Source organism: Muntiacus reevesi, chromosome X (assembly GCF_963930625.1).
Source record: "Muntiacus reevesi chromosome X, mMunRee1.1, whole genome shotgun sequence".
NCBI lineage: Eukaryota > Metazoa > Chordata > Mammalia > Artiodactyla > Cervidae > Muntiacus > Muntiacus reevesi.
The window spans coordinates 1,203,535-1,223,629 of NC_089271.1; the positions used below are offsets into that span (position 1 = coordinate 1,203,535).

Sequence of the window (20,095 nt, forward strand, 5' to 3'; positions counted from 1 at the left end):
GAGCGTGTTTGTCACTCAGTCGTGTCCTGCTCTCTGCGACCCTGTGGACTGCAGCCCGCCAGGCTCCTCTGTCCCCGGGATTCTCCAGGCAAGAATACTGGAGTGGGTGGCCATGCCCTCCTCCAGGGGATCTTCCCCACCACAGGGATGGAGCCTCCACCTCTTACGTTGCCAGGCGGGTTCTTTGCCATCTGAAACACCTGGGAAGCCCCAGATGTAGGAGTGTGTACGTCCGAGTCTTAAACTCCTTATTCATCGCCCCACCACCACTTCTGCCTTTGGGAACCGCAAGTTGTGTTTTCTGTGTCTGTGAGGCTGTTTTGGTTTTATAAATAGCCGCGCTGGTACAGTTTTTTTACTTTGTGCATGGTCAGTGATATATGATATCTGTCTGTCTCCGGCTGGCTGACTTCACTGAGTATAATCCTCTGCAGGTCCACCCATCTGGCCACAAATGGTGTGATTGCATTCTTTTTTTAAAATAATATCTGCCTGCCTGTTCTTAATACACACATGGGGAAAAATCACACACACACAGACACACTGCTCCGAAGTCTACACTCACATGTGGGCGCACACGCAACCTAGACACATCGGCATAGGAAACCCCGCGTGTGCACATACCACAAATCCACACATCCACGCTGCACTTAGACACACCTTTGCACACACATGTACAAAGCAAGCCCACATACCTATTCGGATGCACGCATGCAAACGCCCCAAACCACACACCTACACGCCAACCCTCACACGTGGGCGCACACCCAACCTAGACACATCGGCATAGGAAACCCCGCGTGTGCACATACCACAAATCCACACATCCACGCTGCACTTAGACACACCTTTGCACACACATGTACAAAGCAAGCCCACATACCTATTCGGATGCACGCATGCAAACGCCCCCAAACCACACACCTACACGCCAACCCCGCGTGGATCCCAAGTGAGTGAAAGTCGCTCAGGCATGTCTGACTCTTCGCGACTCCCTGGACTGTAGCCCCGCCAGGCTCCTCTGTCCATGGGATTCTCCAGGCAAGGATGCTGGAGTGGGTTGCCATGCCCTCCTCCAGGGGATCTTCCCAATCTGGAAACTGAACCCAGCTCTCCCGCATTGCACGCAGGTTCTCTGCCGTCTGACCCACCGGGGAAGCCCAAGCCACTCTGTAAATGGATACAGACACATACACACACACTCAATCACATGTACAGTGAGAGGAAGAGAGAGGGAGAGAGTTCCCGTCTGTGTGTGTGACGTTCCGCAGGACAGAACATATCGTGACCGTCCCGAGCTTCCCGGGGATGAAGGCGGCCTGTTAGATGCCCGGCGCTTCCTGAGGTGGGGGTGTGTGTGTCATCGTTGATTTGTGCACATTGGCAAAGACCCTGATGCTGGGAAAGGTTGAAGGCCGGAGGAGAAGGGGGTGACAGAGGATGAGGTGGTTGGATGGCATCACTGACTCGACGGACATGAGTTTGGGTAAAGTCCAGGAGTTGGTGATGGACAGGGACGCCTGGCTGCAGTCCACGGGGTCGCAGAGAGTCAGACTCGACTGAATTGAGCTGAACAGTGATCCTTCTGTCGGCCACCATTCTCCTTTCTGCTGACCGGACACTCGGCAGAATCCCCTTTGCTTTTCTTCAATGCACCATTAATCGGCTAGAAAGAGAAATAGTATTGACATCGTTTCAATAAGGCAGTCAGCAACCAGATAGGAGAAGAGCGGAATAGAGGCCGTTTCCCCCTTCTTGGCAGCAGTTAAGGAAAAAAAAGGAAAAGTTACCCTTTTCTGGGTCATCTGGTGTTTCTACAGGGAGTGTGTTTGGGTTGTATAGTTACAGACAGGTTGCTATTCCAAGGGTTTTCCTCTCCGTATTTTCTCCATCGTGTGTTGGAAATGGGGCTTCTCTGGTAACTCAGACGGTGAAGGATCCATCTGCCCATGCGGGACACGGGGATTGGATACCTGGGGCGTGAAGAACCCCCTGGAGAAGGGAATGGCCACCCGCGCCAGTGCTGGAAGTTGTTCCTTGCCGATTTTGAAAAGACCTGCTTTTTTTGAGAGTAACTCACGTGCAGAAAGACCCTGGCTTCCCGCCAGTTTAATTGCCGCTCAACCCTGAGATCGTCGACAGTCTAAAACATCAGCTGATATGTTCTTAACGTTTAGGCTTGCGAGTGACTATTGCAAAAGAGAATTCAACACGTGATCCTCCTTCCAAAACCATGCCCCCTTTTTATTGTTCTCTTGCCTTCCGAATTTAATTTTTTTGTAACCACCTGGGCACTTTTTTTTTTTTTCAGATGATTTCGATTTATCGCTCGCCCTTGACGGTAAGTAATGTTGCAGGCATTTTATAGACTTGGAATACAGTAAATCTTTTGAAACACCTCTTAACGGCAATCACTAGGCTCATATTTGTTGAGGACAACTGAGATGCTCTCATGGGGATATGTTAATCCTTTTTTTTTGGTGGAGTAACTTCCGTAACCTGTGGCGGTCAGGAGGCCTCACAGGATTGCCAGGCGCTAGGAGAAGTGGGTGGTCCTAGGTGAGCTGATTTCCTGTGGACTGAGCTCTCATGGGCTGATGAGCTCTCATGGGCTGATTCCCTGTCTGTTGGTCCCTCGTGGGCTGGTTTCCCGTGGCCTGGTCTCCCGAGGGCTGCTCCCCCGGGGTCACTCCGATTCCATCCCTTATCTTGCGGCTGCATCTCCCCGATCTCCGCGTCCTGTTTCACATGGCCACTTGACGTCAGCACCCCTCTATCTCCTAATCGCCTTCTCGTAAGGGCCGTCGCCTGTAAGGGTCTCTGCTAATCCACTGTGACTCCCCCACCTTCACCAACATTACTTGCAAAGACCCGCTTTCCTAAAGAAGGTCACATGCTGAGGCTCCCGTTGAATTGGGGGGGCCCAGGATCCATAACTCCTGGGGTGCGATGCGGAGGCATCTGTGAAACCCACGAGAACAGCTGGGTTCCCAAAAGCCAATGGGGGCAGGGGAGCGGGGAGACGCATTATTTTTGACGGTGAACCTCTTCTTCTGCTTGGCTGCTGGGAAGCGATGCCCTGAAGGTGTCCGTGGTCCAGATGATCTCAGCCCCACTCTGCCTTGGTGCCCAGAGGGTCAGCCGCAGTGGGAGTCCCAGATGGCAAAAAGGGCGCTCCGCTCAAGAAACCTGAACAGCCTTTCGGCCAAGGGTCCCCCCCACCCCGGCCCCCACTCCTGCAAAGGCCCCGAGCTCTGCCCCGTGTCCTTGTGCTAAACACCTGTTCTCCAGGCTTCCTCTTTCGCTCCTTGGCCACTGGATGAGCTGTCTGGAGAACATGATGCTTCAAACATTCTCTCTTTTTTTTCCTCTCTTAAGTGTATTTGTTTGGCTCTGCTGGGCCTTTGTGGCTGAGCGTGGGCTCTCCTCTAGTTTTGGCAAGCGGGGGATAGTCTCTAATTGGAGTACACAGGCTTCTCATTGTGGGGCCTTCTCTTGCTGCAGAGCAGGGGCTCTAGGCCACGCAGGACTCAAGAGCTGTCAGAGCGTGGGCTTACTTGCCTGGTGGGATCTTCCCAGATCAGGGGTTGAATCCGTGTCCCCTGCGTTACCAGGGGGATGTTAAACCCCCGGAGACACCAAGGGAAGACCCCGCCTTTCTGATTCTTTTTAAGGAAACAGGAGAGCGTGGAGGGTTGACTGTTTCCCAGCCGCCAGATTTCCTGGCTGAAATGTCTTTTCTCTTTCTCAGATGACAAGAAACCCACTTCTCTTCCACCAAAGCCGGCGCCCGGTAAGAAGCACGGGTGCTCAGCGTCCAAAAACACAGCACAGAAGCTGTCGTGCACCCCACTTTCCCCAGGAGCTGGGGGAGATGCAGACGGCTAGATGCCCGCAACAGATACGGCCTGGTTAATGTTTGAACGGTGCTGTGATGTCTCACGTCCAGCAGACGCTGACCCGCTGGCGGGATGCTCTGGGGGTCCCGTGGGAAGCGTCTCTTGACGCTGAGCGTCTGTTACTGGAATGCCTTACTCATCTCTTGGGAGGAGCAATTTTAGAAGCTGGGACCCTCTTATGACCTGTGAGCAGAGTCCGATCTCGGTGTCTACGAGGATCGTACCTGATGTCACTCACCCTCTCTGAAAAAAACTCGAGATTCAGAGACCGATGATGGAATCGCTGAAGGATCAGATTCACCGGGGCGTGGGGGCGGCTTCCCAAGGGGTGCTAGTGATAAAGAACCCACCTGCTGATGCAGGAGACGTAAGAGGCGCGGCTTCGAGCCCTGGGTCAGGAAGATCCGCTGGAAGAGGGCATGGCAACCCACTCCAGTCTTCTTGCCTGGAGAATCCCACAAAGAGAGGAGCCTGGTAGGGGTACAGTCCATGAGGGTTGCAGGGAGTTGGATACGACTGAAGTGACTTAGCATGCACACGCCCAGCATGCAATCAATGCCCAAAGTCACCGAGCTCTTATCACTTATTTTAATACATATATATGTATATTTAAGAGCTCAGTTTAATTATTGGATTTCTCATCTGGAAAGGTGACAGTGTAAATTGCTCAGTCATGTTCCGACTCTCTGCAGCCCCGTGAACTGTGTAGCGCGCCAGGCTCCTCTGTCCACGCGACTCTCCAGGCAAGAGCGCTGGAGTGGCTTGCCATTGCCTTCTCCAGGGGGTCTTCCCAACCCAGGGATCGAGGAACCCGGGTCTTTTGCATGGCAGGCCATCTCTTGACTGTCTGAGCCCCCAGGGAAGCATTGTGAGGGAGGGATAGCGTTGCTCATAGCAATGTGTTTGACCTACCCGTGTGTGCAGAGCGTGCTGGCTGAGTCACTGTTGAATCACGGAAATGTGTGCCGTCCCGAGCTCCCGGGGGCATGGATGCTGCTTCCCGGTTATGACTCAGGATGGCTCAGAACCTTGTGTTGGGTGAATATAGAAGCTCTCCTGGGTGTCTCTGGGGCTTGGAAAGAGTCCTTAAGACATAGAAGGCCACCTCGAAAACCTCCAACCCTCTAAAACGTCACATCATTTTATCGAGCACGCCTGGGTCAGCCAAATCACTTTTTCACTGGGCGGGAACCCGAATCTGGCCACAGGTTTCTGTTCTTGTATTATAGCATCTATGTTGCCAAAATCACGGGCAACTTGGGAGAGCTGGTTTGAGGGTGGACAGTCAACAGGGAAAGAATAGTCTGCAGACACAAGTTGGAATTCCAGCTTGGTCCATGGGGGCCACAATCGATTTATAGATAACCTTTCGTGATTGTGATTTTTCCTTTTGTTCTTTGCCTTGGAGAGAAGAAGGGCGTGAAAACGGTTGGGAGTTTGGCATTGCGGATGATACAGACGGATACTGTGTACTGTCTGCATGCAAAGTCACTTCTGTCCTTCATTTCACACAGAACTTCACTGTTCACTGTTTTCTCTCCTTTAGGGAATGACTACTTCGATTTAACCGATGCCCTTGGTGGTGGAGGAAACGGTAAGTAGTCTTGCCTTAAATCTCCTGTGGGTCTGACCTGGTTATTTTATCATTTCAAAGAGGCTTTTTTCTCTTTTGACTAAATCAGATGAGTTTGCACCCGGAAAAACCCAAGGAAACAGGGTGTTATTGTTTGTTGTTTTTGAGCTTTGGGCTTTTCCCCTGTGTGTCTGCTTTTGATTTAGAACTCTTAGGGTGTCTGAGGCGATATGAGACAAAATGGAAACACCCTTGGCAGGGCTGGCCTCGTGGGTTCGTGGGGTCACGCCCGGTAGGGCTTCCAGCCTTGGTTGAATGAATGCTGTGTGGCCGCCACATTAAAAACGCTAGTACCGTTTGAGCAAGGAAATGCAACATGCGTTCTCACTTTGCGCTGGACCCCACAAATTCTGTAGCGGGCCCAGCCATCTGCTTTATTTGCTGTTGGGAGTTAAGTATTATAGCTGGATGCCGACGGACAAAAGTCCACCGGTGGCTGTGTGTACGGGTATCCCCAACCATGACAAGGTACCCGGCCGTGACAAAGGGCACATTTCCATTTCTCACCGTCCAGTTACCCATCTGAAAGCAAATGCCCCCCAGATGGCACTCAGGGGTAAGGAACCTGCCTGCCAGCGCCGCAGACGTGGGTTTGATCCCCGGGTCGGGAAGATCCCCTGGAGGAGGGCATGGCAACCCACTCCAGTCTTCATTCTTGGCTGGAGAATCCCACGGACAGAGGGGCCTGGCGGGCTACACTCCACGGGGTCACAAAGAGTCGGACACGACTGAAGCGACTTGGCGTAAAGACGTGCAAACGCATGTTCTGTTTTCTCAGCCTCAGTGTGCTCATAAGTGTAACTGTTCTCTTTCACAGATGACCGAGTATCACCCAACCCACCGAAGCCAAAACCTCAGCCAAATCCCAAGCAGCCTGGCACTTCTGGTGAGACCCTGTGATCCTGCAGTGAACGCTCTATGCAAGGGGATTCCAATTTTCCAGTCCTGGAAAGCAGTATTCAGAGAGATTTATTTATTTATTTTTTTTTTGGATTTGATATTTAGTTTGCTGATTTTACTTCAAGATTGTAATGGAGATTGGAAAAAAAAAAACAAACTGTGTAAGATTTTAAATATAGAGAATTAACATGGGGAAACATGGGCTTCCCTGGGAGCTCAGCTGGTAAAGAATCCGCCTGCAATGCAGGAGACCCTAGTGTGATTCCTGGGTCAGGAAGAGCCCCTGGAGAAGGAAGGGATAGACTACCCACCTCCAGGATTCTTGGGCTTCCGTGGTGGCTCAGACGGTAAAGAATCTGTCTGCAATGAGGGAGATCTGGGTTCCGTCCCTGGGTTGGGAAGATCCCCTGGAGGAGGACATGGCAACCCACTCTAGTATTTTGCCTGGAGACTCCTGTGGATGGAGGATCCACTTATCCGTACATACACACACATGAGCATGCACACACAGAGATGGAAAAACCTGCGTCTGATGATCAAATTTGTTGCTGTTGGCTGGCAGCATTCCAGAGAGCCTTTCTCCACGTGTTCTTTCCATATCCCCCTTTCCCACGGAAACTCTGCGTGGTCCAGTCTTGGAAAACACCCTCTGTTTTGGGCAGCTAGCCCAGAGGATGGTGGATAAATTGAACAATGGGATTCGTATCATCACGGGCTCCCTGGGGCGGGAACGATGTTTCCCACTGGCGTCTCATGATAGCTCGCCAAGTCGTGTTCGGTGGATGCACAAACTCTCCCGGATGTCTCTGGGAGACTTGAGAAAGAGTCTGTATTGCGGACGTCATTCGCAACTTGGGAGGGTTGGTTATAAGCTGGACAATCAACGGGAAAGAATTGTGTGCAGGCAGAATTTGGAATTCCAACTCGGCTTATGGGGCGTAATTGATTTATAAATTGCTTTCATCATTTTGATTTAGTTTTTCCTTTTATTCTTCTTCTTGACCTTTTATTCTTCTTGAAGAGAAGAGGAATGTGAAAACGGTCAGGAGTTTGGTTTTCCTGTTGAGTCATTGGTCAGACTGATACTTGATACTGTCTGCGTAGAAAGCCATTTCTGTTCTTCATTTCTCATAGAACTTCAGTACGCACTATCTTTCTCCTTTAGGTAACGATAACTGGGATTTAAGTGACGCCCTTGGTGGTGGAGGAAATGGTAAGTAAGCTGTCTTTAAATCTCCTACGTGTCTGACTTGATTATTTATCATTTCAAAGGAGCGTGTCTTTCTTAAAGACGTCCAATCAGTTTTGGCCAGGAAGCCCTAAGGAATAGGTGTATGGTTTGTGTGGCTGAGTTTTTGGCTTGTATCTGTACGCCGACTTTTGTTTTTGAACTCTTGGAGTCTGGGGTGTGTAAGGCACTTTGAATACCACTGGTAGGACTGGCCTCACAGGCCTGTGGGAACACACAGGAACCCCACGCTCACAAGGGTTTTCATTTTTGGTTGAACAAAGTGCACACTTGCATTTCTCACGGTTCAGCATGGGCACCTGTATTGAAATTCCTGGTACAGTCTGGAGCGAGGACATGCAAATGTATTTTCACTTTGCACTGCACCCCACAGGTTCTGTAGCTGGCCCAGCCATCTGCTTTATTTTCTATGGGAGATACACGAAGTGAAGTATTATAGCTGGTTGCCGACAGGCAGAAATCCACAGTGTGTATGGGTATCCCCACCATGACACGGTGTCCCCAGCCGTGACAAAGGGCACATTTCCATTTCCCACAGTCCTGTTAACCATCTGTAAGCAAATGCTTCCCAGGTAGTGCTAGTGGTTAAAAAAGAAAAAAAAAAAAACAAAACCCTGCCCGCTAAGTCAGCAGATGTAAGAGATATGGGCTTGATCCCTCGGGTCTGCAAGATCCCCTGGAGGAGGGCGTGGCAACCCGCTCCAGTATTCTTGCCTGGAGAATCCCCTGGACAGAGGAGCCTGGCGGGGCTGCAGTCCATGGGGTCGCAGAAGAGTCGGACACGACTGAAGTGGCTTCACACCCCCACGTGCCAACGCGTGTTTTGCTTTCTTGACCTCAAAGTGCTCATAGCTGCAACTGTCCTCTTTCACAGATGGCGGAGCGTCACCCGACTCACCAAAGCCAAAACCTCAGCCAGACCCCAAGCAGCCTGACTCTTCCGGTGAGACCCTGTAGCTCCCCTGATTCCTTCTGTGTGTGTTTTAGGCTTCGATGACCTCTGTGTCCGCTCAAAGGAGGTCCTTCCAGAGTTAGCGCCATCTTACAGTGAACTCTGTCTGCAAGGGAATTCCAATTTTCCAGTCGTGGAAAACAGTATTCCAAAAGATATTTTCTTGTTCTGGATTCGATGTTTAGTTTGCTGACTTTCCTTGACAGGTTTTCATGAAAGCTCAGAAGTATTCAATGTGGTTTTTAATATAGAGAATCAACATGGAGAAACATATGAGCTTGAGCAAAAGCTCTTTTGTTTTTTTATTGATGCTTTTTGCTTTTTCTCACCCGACATCCTGTTCTCAGAGTTGACTACCATCAGTTTTCTGAGTTGAGTAGCTGTTGAAACTTCCCATTTTGAGTGGACTTTTTTTTGTTCATTGATATATGTTATTTGTTTGTATATTTTGTATGTTTATGTGTTTGTTGGATGGCATCACCGACTCAATGGGCGTGAGTCTGAGCAAGCTCCCGGAGATGGTGATGGACAGGGAGGCCTGGCGTGCTGCGGTCCATGGGGTCGCAGAGAGTCAGTCACTACTGAGTGACTGGCTAAACTGATTTACTTCTCAAACTTTTAACATGGAAAAATAGGAATAGTGTCCGTCTTCTAACAGTGAAGGTCATTATTCTCTCTAGTATTTTATATCAGTTTAAACGCAACCAATGTTAAGTAACTGTCAGTCTTTTTATTCATACTATGTCATAACGCTGTTGTTCAGTTGCCAAGTCGTGCCTGACTCTCTGTGACCCCATGGACTGCAGCATGCCAGGCCCTCCTATCCATGACCAACTCCTGGAGTTTGCCCCAGTTCATGTACATCGAGGCGGTGATGCCATCCAACCTTCTCATCCTCTGTCGCCCCCTTCTCCTCCTGCCCTCAATCTTTCCCAGCATCAGGGTCTTTTCAAATGAGTCAGTTCTTTGCATCAGGTGGCCAAAGGATTGGAGTTTCAGCTTCACCATCAGTCCTTCCAGTGAATATTCAGGCCTGATTTCATTTAGGATGGAATGGTCGGATATCCTTGCAGTCCAGGGGACTCTCAAGAGCCTTCTACAACACCACAGTTCAAAAGCATCAACTGTTTTGCTGCATCAGTCTTCTTGATGGTCCGACTGTCACAGCCATACATGACTACTGGAATAACCATAGCTTTGAGTACACAGATCTTTGTCAGCAAAGTGATGTGTTTGCTTTTTAATATGCTGTTTAGGCTGGTCACAGCCTTCCTTCCATAATGTCAAACTTTTCCCTAGCTAGGATTCCAGAAGCATTTTCTGAAGTTATTTACAAGTTTTAATCGTATGAGTTTTCTTGGCAGTTATATCTGATCACACCTAAAGCCTTATTTTGAAGATGGTATGAATCTTCTGATTGTGTGGAATGACGGGTCTGTTAGTTTATGACAGTTTAGAATGTGGGTCCCAGGGGGTCAGCATGGGGGTAGGAGGTGACCTCTTAGGAGTGTGGGGTGGGGTGGGGTGGGGGGAGGTTGGCACTGCTGAAGAGCCCACGTGATGGGGGAGAATCAACCAGGCTGCGAAGGTACCCGCACACAGATCTGCAAAGCAGGCAGAAAGACACGTGTGTGTGCACACACGTGCTCATGCCCAGATACAAGGCACACGCGCCCACGTACACACGCAGAGCTTGTTCAGTACATATTCGTGCACGCAGACACACACGTGTGCACCCGTGAGCGCGTGCCCGCATCGCTCATGCACTAGCGCGTGTGAACGTGTGTGTACTCACGTACCTGTGGACACCGGTGCAGTGTGTCCCTATGCAGCGTGCATGCTCTGGGACGCATACAGGCACACGAATATACACATGAACATGTGCACATGCGTATCTGTACACACACACACACACACATGAGCGTGCATACACCAATTAGCTGGAAAAACCTGCATGTGACAGTCAAGTCTGTGGCTGTTGGTGGCAGCCCTCCAGAGAGCCTTGACCATGGGTTGTTCCGTATTCCCCACTTTCCCACCGAAACCCTGCATGGTTCAGTCCTGGAATCCCTCTGCTCTGGGCAGCGTGCCCAGAGGATGCCGGATAAATCGAGCAATGGAATTTGTACCGTCACAAATGGGGGCACCAAGAATGTTTCCCACGAGGGACTCACGCTAGCATGCTGGGTGGATGCGCAAGCTCCCTAGCTGTCACTGGAACTTGAGAAAGCGTCCTTAACACGAAGAGGGCAGCCTCTGAAACCACCAGCAGTGGTCACCTCGTTTCTGTCCAGCCCAACGGGGTTTGCAAGATCCACATCGTGGAAGTTGTCGGCAGTTTGGTAAGAGGCTGGTTATACACTGGACAGTCAGAGGCAAAGAGTGATCTGCAGGCCGAAGCTGATGTTCTGGCTCAGTCCTTGGGGCCTAACTGATTTATAAATAAACTTTCACTGTTTTGGTTTGGCTTTGTTCTTTTCCTTGAAGAGGAGAGTGAGATGAAAACAGTCAGGAATTTGGTACTTGTCTTGAGTCTTTGGGCTTCCCTGGTGGCTCAGCTGGTAGAGAATCTGCCTGCAATGCAGGAGACCTGGGTTCCATCCCTGGGTCAGGAAGATCCCCTGGAGAAGGGCTAGGCTACCCGCTCCAGTATTCTTGCCTGGAGAATCTCATGGACAGAAGAGCCTGGTGGGGTACAGTCCATGGGGTCACAGAAAGCTGGACACGACCGAAGCGACTTAACCACACATGTAGTGTGAAGCAGCATTATGTCTCTAAAAACCACGTTCAGGCCTGAATTTATAAAATGTGCATTGAAAATGCTCACCATCTTGTGAGCCTTCAAGAGCTAACATCAGACCTCATGGATCAGATTGCTGTTGTTCACTTGCTCAGCTGTGTCCGACTCTTTGCGACCCCCTGAACTGCAGCACGCCAGGCCTCCCTGCCCATCACCAACTCCTGGAGTCCACCCAAACCCATGTCCATCGAGTTGGTGATGCCATCCAACCATCTCATCCTCTGTCGTCCCCTTCTCCTGCCCTCAATCTTTCCCAGCGTCAGGGTCTTTTCCAAGGAGTCAGCTCTTCGCATCAAGTGGCCAAAGTATTAGAGCTTCAGCTTCAACATCAGTCCTTCCAATGAATATTCAGGACTGATTTCTTCAGGATGGACTTGTCGGGTCTCCTTGCAGATCGAACACTGTCACAGTCCAGCAAATAAGAACAACGAAGAAGTCATTGGGTTTGGGTTTTTTAAGACAGGACATGAACATCTGGGCTTAAAGCTCAATGTTCAGAAAACTAAGGTCATGGCATCCGGTCCTATCACTTCATGGCAAATAGATGGGGAAACAGTGGAAACAGTGTCAGACTTTATTTTTTTGGGGGGCTCCAAAATCACTACAGATGGTGACTGCAGCCATGGAATTAAAAGACACTTACTCCTTGGAAGAAAAGCTATGACCGACCTAGGACACATATTGAAAAGCAGAGACATTACTCTGCCAACCAAGGTCCATCTAGTCAAGGCTATGGTTTTTCCAGTGGTCATGTATGGATGTGAGAGTTGGACTATAAAGAAAGCTGAGTGCTGAATAATTGATGCTTTTGAACTGTGGTGTTGGAGACGACTGTTGAGAGTCCCTTGGACTGCAAGGAGATGCAACCAGTCCCTCCTAAAGGAAATCAGTCCTGAGTATTCATTGGAAGGACAGATGTTGAAGCTGAAGCTCTAATCCTTTGGCTACCTGATGTGAAGTGTTGACTCATTTGAAAAGACCCTGGTGATGGGGAAGATTAAAGGCAGGAGGAGAAGGGGATGACAGAGAATGAGATGGTTGGATGGCATCACTGGCTGGATGGGCATGAGTTTGAGTAAACTCGGGGAGTTGGTGATGGACAGGGAGGCCTGGCGTGCTGCAGTCCATGGGGTCACAAAGAGTCAGATACAACAGAGCAACTGAACTAAAGACCTGGGAGTCTGGTTGGGTGAGGTCACACAGCCTCTGAGTGGTCCCTACTGGGTCCGCTCCACTGGGTATTTGTATCCTCTGGGCAGGACCACCAGCCCGCCCCTCCCACCCCCGACTCCGTGGTCTCCCCCGTGAGTGTTCCCTTCTGCCCATCACGGCGCACTGTGCTTCTCCCCACAGGCGAATCGCCAGGCGTGATCCCCGGGATCGTGGGTGCCGTCGTGGTGGCCTTGGGAGGAGCCATCTCCAGCTTCATCGCCTACCAGAAGAAGAAGCTGTGCTTCAAAGAGAACGGTGAGGCGCTCACCGCCACCTCCTTTTCAGGGGAGTCTGGCTACCTTATATATATAAAAAAAAATCTAAAACAGGAGCAGAGCTCCGATTGGCATGAAACTCGGGAACGTTGGCTGAGGGTCCCTAACATGCCTAGAAAACCGGGATCTGACTTTGCCGCTTCGATTTCGGCGCTTCCTGCGTCTAGCCCTGTGAGCTTGTGCAAGTTACTAACCATGCCGCTTTGGAAGGTTTTTATGTAGCGAGGAGAGGCAATGGTCTGTGCTTTAGACTTTTGGTGACCATCAGTGAGGTTGTGTGTGTGAGTCTGGACAGGTTGCCTGGCAGAGAGTGCGGAAGGAACGTTATCTCTTACGATGCATGCGTTGTTACTTAGATTTGAAGCCACCCTCATGCACTTTCTAGCCCCACCTGGTGGCTCAGTGGTAAAGAATCCACCTGCAATGTGGAGGACCTGGGTTTGATCCCTGGGTCGGGAAGATCTCCTGGAGAAGGAAATAGCAACGCACTCCAGTACTCTTGCCTGGAGAATCATATGGACAGAGGAGCCTGGCGGGCTCCAGTCCATGGGCTCACAGCGAGTCGGATGTGACTGAGTGACTCACACACCTCGTCTTCGTTAGGACAAAAGCCATAGCCATGGATATTGTTATCTTGACCCAAGGGAATTACGGTGGAAACACTGGCAAGTGGTTCACTTTTTGCAGGAACCCAGTATCAGGAGGTACTCAAAACAGTGGACAGTATAGACAGATTGTAGGGGGAATGTGGAGAATCTCACGTGGTGATTGGAACTCTGTCGCTGGGCGTTTCAGCACTTGTCCTCAAGTCCTGTTAACTTGGGATTTGTGTTGACATCAGCGAACTCTGCTACTTTGAACACAACTGACCTCTGTCCAGCATCTCTGGAAGGCTCTTGTCTAGGTCCTGCTATCAGAACCACTAGAGGAGCGGGTTGTGATATGGTTTGTGGGGGCCCCGTGGGCCGTGGCTACCCCTCTTCCTGGGAGGAGACTTGAGGTATTTGAACTTCTCATCCCGTGTACAGTCCTGAGTCCTTACTGTGTCGTCTGCCAACTGATGTTGGGACTGCCTCAGGGCCTGCTTCCTGAGGGATCTTGGGAAACTCCCAAGGAGACTTGAGCTGATGCTGACGGAGGCAAAGTCACCCCCGAGGGTTGGAGTTTGACCCTTCGCCTTCCAGCATTCCAGAGATTCAGGTCCACAGACAGGGTTTATAGCCTGAAATTTACAGTCCGACATGGGCGTTTGGATGCAGAAATCTAAAATAAGCGGGTCTTTTTATAGCCCTCTGTTTGACAGAGGAGGGTAAGGGTTGCCTGATGGCATCTTATTTCCCATGCAGGAGGGGGCACCTTCCATCTGGGCCCTCTCAGAAAGGTGTGCTAGACTGGCAGAAGGCTGAGCATCCAGAGGTGCCCAAATGGACAGTTGACCCGAGGTCCAGGAGATACTTGTAAAAGATCTACAATTAGAATTGAGGCAAGGCTGGAGGGGAACAGAAGCGAAATATATATATATAAATATTTTTTCTTTTGCTTCTCCTAGATCTAGCCAAAAGAGCTTCAAAGAATAAGCCTTCAATGGAAGTGAATCAGTGTTTCCTATTCTTTTTTGTTTTATTTGGCTGTACAAGGTCTTAGTTTGGCACATGGGATCTAATTCCCTGGTCAGGGATGGAACCCGGGTGCCCTGCATTGGGAGGCCAGGGGCTTGGCCACAGGACCACGAGGGAAGTCCCAGTATTTCTCCTTCAGTTACATTTCCCCCTTGTCTGAAAGATGCTCAGAATCAGAGCTTGGTGCTCAAGCCTGGAGACGAGGAAGGCGCTCGATAGGAACGTGAGCACCGGGGTACCGGCCCCAGGATTTTCTGAAAAACTGGAACGTGTGTGAGCAATTAGCACACACACATTCCCATATAAACACCAGAGTCGAATGCAGAGCCGTGAGCATGTTTCTGACTCAGTGGGTAAGATGCTCAGCTTTGAAGACAGGCCTCACCACACGAGATTAGGGTCTGTTGTCAGGTTACACGTTTTGATGAGCGGAGGTGGCATGGAAACGTCGAAACCTGGTCCATCGGGCGTCGGAAGACCCCAGGGAACCCTTATTTGGCGTCCTCTGCACACGGGGGATGTTCTATGAGAGTTTTCTTTCCTGGGGTGTTCCTTGTGAGACGTGAGGAACCCACGTAGAGCTGTGAGTTTGTGGAGCATCGGTTTCGGGAGGATGTGGCCACGGCGGGCCCTGGTGTGTGGCTGTTTCGTCGCTGGACGTGGTGGGTGGCTGACGGCTTGCTTGCTCGCGGCGCGTCTCCTGGCTGCTCCCTTGGTGCCCCCGTGGTGGCAGCGGATTCTGGAGGCTTGGGTGACAGTGAGCCACGAGCACGTGCCCTCCGCTTCTCCCCTCTTTTCATGGCCTCCTTCTTCCAGCCTGCCTCTGTCTGCCTCCCTCCTGATCCGTCCTTTCCTCTTTGTCTTCCTTTTTTTCTGTCTCTCCCTGTCTTCCCTCCTCTTGGTCTACCTTCTTCTTTCTTTCTTTTCCTGCCTCCCCCACCCCTCCCCCCCCACCCCCTCCCCCCACCACCCCCACCCCTCCCCCACCCCTCCCCCCACCACCCCTCCCCACCGTCCCCCTCCCCCCACCACCCCCCCACCCCCTTCCCCCTTTACCCCCCACAGCATCCACTCCAGGGATGCTCTGGCCGTCTCAACCCGTCTCCTTAACTTCTGAGCCCAAAAGGCGGACGTATCTCGTAACAGCTTGCCGCTGCCTGCACCCGTGGGCTCTCGCATCCGAAGCCAGAGCTCTGAGACATTTATTTCTGGTTGATTTTGGTTTTCTTTTTCTTTTCTTTTCATGGTCCTTCTCTGTCCTTCCTTTGCAGATGAGTCGAAGATCTAAGGGGGGATGCGCGGAGAACCCTGGGCAGGAGCGCAGAGATGATCCTTTCTGATCTGCGCCTGTCTCGAAAAGCAAACCTTGTTGTCTGTTTTTTTTTTTTCACCTTGGTACTAAGACGTTTCCCCAAGGACATTTCTCCCCGACCCCGCAGGCTGTACTGTGAATTCTCTTAGGTTTTCTGCCTCGTCAAAGCACAGAAGCTTGGGATGCTATATTCGAAGGCGCAGTTTGCCTTGAGAGAAGTGAAGACAAATGCAGAACCATCCCTTTTAAAGTGGAATCCGACACGCACAAATGGGGCCTGGGGGCTTCCGTGAACAAAGCAGCTTTGTCAGCCACCCTCCATCCTTGCCCGTTGGGTGGGCCATCCATCCTGTCTGCAGAGACCCCCTCCTGATCCCAGGTCAAAGCCAGCCCTAAGCCATAGGATATGACCTTTCACACTGAATGATGGAATTTGTAACCTTCTGACTCCATAGCTCCTGGATTTTCACAGCCCATTTCCATGAAGTGTTTTTTTTTTTCCTAACTCTTTCTCTAATTGATTTTTGCCAATTACGTGAATTTCACAGTTCTCTGCGAAAAACGAGAACCCACATGTTTAGGAATAACCTGAAAATCTCACCATCGTCAGTTGCTTTTTTAAAAAATTATTTTCAATTGGAAGATAATTGCTTTACAAAGAGATGTTAGGTTCTGCGTACAGCAGCATGAATCAGCCATATGTCTACATATATCGCCTCCCTCTTGAGACTCCCTCACATCCTCCCCTTAACCTCCTTCCCCACCCCGACTTAAAATTTCTGAAATGTCGGTGCAGAAGTCAATGACAGACAGGGTCTGTGACCGCCTAGAATTCATGCATGCTCACATCTCTCCATCAACACGGAAGTCAACGCCGGATCTTTCTTTCCCTTTTTTGCATCAGACCACCTTCTTGCGTGTAAATAAAAGTTTTCTTTCTCCAGCCTCGTGCTGAATGAGGGTCAGGGCCGTGTCCCCTTCCCAGGGTGGTACAGCCAGTACTGGTCTGGAGGCTGAGTCGCAGGATTTGGGGTTAGTATCGGGAGGAGGCTTGAGAACCCCCCAATGGGGGTTGTCTCAACGCTCTTCTCGTGGGCCTGTCACCCTCCACTGGTCACCCTGATGGCCATGACCCCGATCACTTCTGCGGCCGTCTGTGTCTCTGAAGGGAGTGTTCCCAGTGAAATAAAGCCTGCGTCCCAGTTACTGTGAGTGCATGCTCTGTGATTGCATCGTGTCCCACTCTTTGTGACCGCATGGGCTGTAGCCCGCCAGGCTGCTCTGTCCATGGGATTCTCCAGGCAAGAACACTGGAGTGGGTTTCCATGTCCTCCTCCAGGGGATCGTCATGACGCTGGGATCAAACCACATCTCTTGCATTGCATTCCTTTTTAAAACAAGCTCTATTGTTATTATTTTAATTCACTTTCTTCCACCTTAACTTTTTTTTAAAATTTATTTTTAGTTGGAGGATAATTGCCTTTCAGTAAATATTGTGTAGCTCTCTGCCGTACATCAACAAGGGCTTCCCTGGTGGCTCAGCTGGTAAAGAATCCGCCTGCAATGCAGGAGACCTGGGTTCGATCTCTGGGTTGGGAAGATCCCCCTGGAGAAGGGAAAGGCTGCCCTCTGCTGTATTCTGGCCCGGAGAATCCCATGGACTGTATGGTCCGCGGGGTCGCAAAGAGTCGGAGGCGACTGAGCAACTTTCACATACGTTGACATGAATCAGCCATAGGTGTACACATGTCCCCGCCGTCTGGATCCTCCCTCCCATCTCCCACCCCGCCCCACCCTGTAGGTGGTCACAGAGCCCTGGTTTGAGCTCCCCGAGTCACACAGAAAATCCTCACTTGCTGTCTGTTTTACCTGTGGTGATGAATATGTTTCCATGCTACTGTGTCCATTCTCCCTCCCTCACCACGTCCATGAGTCTGTTCTCTATGTCTGAGTTTCCACTGCGGCCCTGCAAATAGGTTGACCAGTTACACCTTTCTAGATTCCATATGTATGCATTAATGGGCCGCCCTGGCGGCTCAGCTGGTAAAGAATCCACCTGCAATGCGGGAGACCTGGGTTCCATCCCTGGGTCGGGAAGATCCCCTGGAGAAGGACATGGCAACCCACTGCAGTATTCTTGCCTGGAGAATGTCATGGAACAGAGGAGCCTGTCGGGTTACAGTCCATAGGGTCGCAAGGAGTCGGACTCGCCTGAGCGACTAACATACGATATGTTATGTATGCGTTAACATAGGATAGTTACCTTTCTCTTTCTGACTTACTCCACTCTGTATAGCAGGTTCATCCACCTCATTCGAACCGACGCAGATGCGAATAAACGCGTTTTGACGGGAATCTCTCTTGTGGTTTTTTGTTTGTTTGTTTGCTTTGCGGTTTATTGAAGCGTTGACGGGGAATATCATATGTTTTTATGTTTGCTTTGCTTTTATTGAAGCGTCGTTGATTTACAGTGTTGCGTTGGTTTCTGCTCTGCAGCAAAGTGACTTGGTCATCTGTTTGTTCCTCTGTTATATTTTATTTTTTGGTGCTGCCTTATCCCACGATAGTCAATAGATGCCCCCTGGGCTCTATGGTAGGACCTTGTTCTTCATGCATCGTGTATATAAGAGTCGGCATCCGCTGACCCCAAACTCCCAGGCTGTCCCTTCTCAAAACCCTCTCCCTCTCCTGTATTTTGAATTCTGTCTCCTCACACTTGAATTCTGAGCAAAGGATCCTATGCTCACAGATCCTTTCTGGGGACGGTTGGGGCGGGTGGCAGTATGTTGATCCTCTTGGTGTCAATGTGTGTTTGAGAAATCGAGGAGTAGAAATTTGGAAATAAAAAGATGGAGTCGGAAACGCAAAGAAGCGAACAGACAGGACCCCAGCGAGGGGCCCTTCACACCCTGATGACCCGGGCGTTTCCTCTGCTTTCCTGGAGGGGCTGGGGGGGGGACGCTGAGTGGGGCGATGCCGATTCACGCGGAGAATGGTGACGGGGCTCATAGTCTTTGTATTCACCTCACCCCCACCCCGCCTCCGATGCGTTTTGTTCTTGCTTTCAGCCGAAGAAGGCGAGGTCAACATGGAGAACCATCGCACCAATGCTGAGCCACCAGGTGAGATAGGGTGGGCCTGTCACCCTCGCATCATTGCCAGCTGTCACCCCCAGCTGCATCCCCACCATGGCTATGTCACCTCCTCCCACCGCTGCCTTGCCCTCCCGCTCACATGGTGGTGGGGGGGCCTGGTCGTGCCTTGGAAAAGAAAAAAGAAGCATCTGTTCTTGTGTGTTTGTTCTCTGCAGTTCAACAGACTCTTCTGGAGAAATAAAGATGTTTGACAGCCGAGTAACTCGCAGCAGGATTGCAAGCTTGCGTGCTGAGCCTCTCCAGAGATGGGCTGGAGGAGCAGAGACGACCTGCTGTGCCCTCGCCCCGGCTTGTCCGTGCCTTCACTCAAATTGGATTCCTCGTTTTAACGCCGGTATGCCTTACTCCCCACTCCCCCGCTCCACCACGTCCCTCTCCGCCATGCTGGGTGGGTGAAACTGACTGGTGGTGAGATTTCCATCCATGGAGGGGAGATCACACTCACCTTCTCCACGACCCTGAGGGGGTTTACCCGTGAGTGCAGGGAACGTCCGACCGACCAACCAATCGCCAAGCCCCAACCAAGTCGCCAAGTCCCACCGAAGTCGCCAAGTTCCCAGCCATCATCGTTCGAACGCCACCAAGGTTCCCCAAGCGAAAACTCTGGACCGTTTACAAACTGCCTGTAAATGGAATGCTTCTGAAACCTCTCCTGACCATTGACTCTTTAATGGAGTGGGCGTGAAGCCTCAAACAAGTTTCCTCAAAGGTTCTTTCATTTCTCATGAATTTTTTTCTTAACACCAGATTAATAAAAAGAAATTTAGAAATCAAGTCCTATTTACGTAAATGTTTTTCTGGGAGGTGCCTTTTAAAGAAGCCTGTTGGAAACTTCGTGAAACTAGTGACGTGGATTCCCAGATCCCTTTTGTGTAAGAGAGACGTCACCCTAAGCACTAGCTCTTCATTTCTGGCATTTGCTTTTATCTGTTCCTTCCCTTCTTTGCTCACATCGGTGGTGGCGCTTTCCTTCTTAAGTCTTGGCGGACTCTTTGCAACCCCGGGGACTGTAGCCCACCAGGCTCCTCTGTCCATGGGATTTCGCAGGAAAGGATCCCGGAGTGGGTTGCCATTTCCTTCTCCAGTTGA

The 20,095-nt window shown here is 50.7% G+C and overlaps 1 protein-coding gene across 2 annotated transcripts in view; it reads left to right on the top strand.

Annotated features, from left to right (window-relative positions):
* Positions 1-19,780, top strand: part of CD99 (CD99 molecule (Xg blood group)) — a 29,358-nt gene extending 9,578 nt beyond the window's left edge. Inside the window, exons 2-10 of one of the 2 annotated variants that reach the window (XM_065914891.1) lie at positions 2,312-2,341; positions 3,752-3,793; positions 5,446-5,493; positions 6,350-6,418; positions 7,598-7,645; positions 8,556-8,624; positions 12,787-12,900; positions 18,920-18,973; positions 19,162-19,780. In XM_065914891.1, the coding sequence (XP_065770963.1) occupies positions 2,312-2,341; positions 3,752-3,793; positions 5,446-5,493; positions 6,350-6,418; positions 7,598-7,645; positions 8,556-8,624; positions 12,787-12,900; positions 18,920-18,973; positions 19,162-19,187 (500 nt within the window). In that variant the 3' untranslated portion in view covers positions 19,188-19,780. Of the gene's footprint in view, positions 1-2,311; positions 2,342-3,751; positions 3,794-5,445; positions 5,494-6,349; positions 6,419-7,597; positions 7,646-8,555; positions 8,625-12,786; positions 12,901-15,810; positions 18,207-18,919; positions 18,974-19,161 lie in introns of those variants that run through there. The other variant, XM_065914892.1, reaches the window with a different exon arrangement.
* The last annotated feature ends 315 nt before the right edge of the window (positions 19,781-20,095 follow it).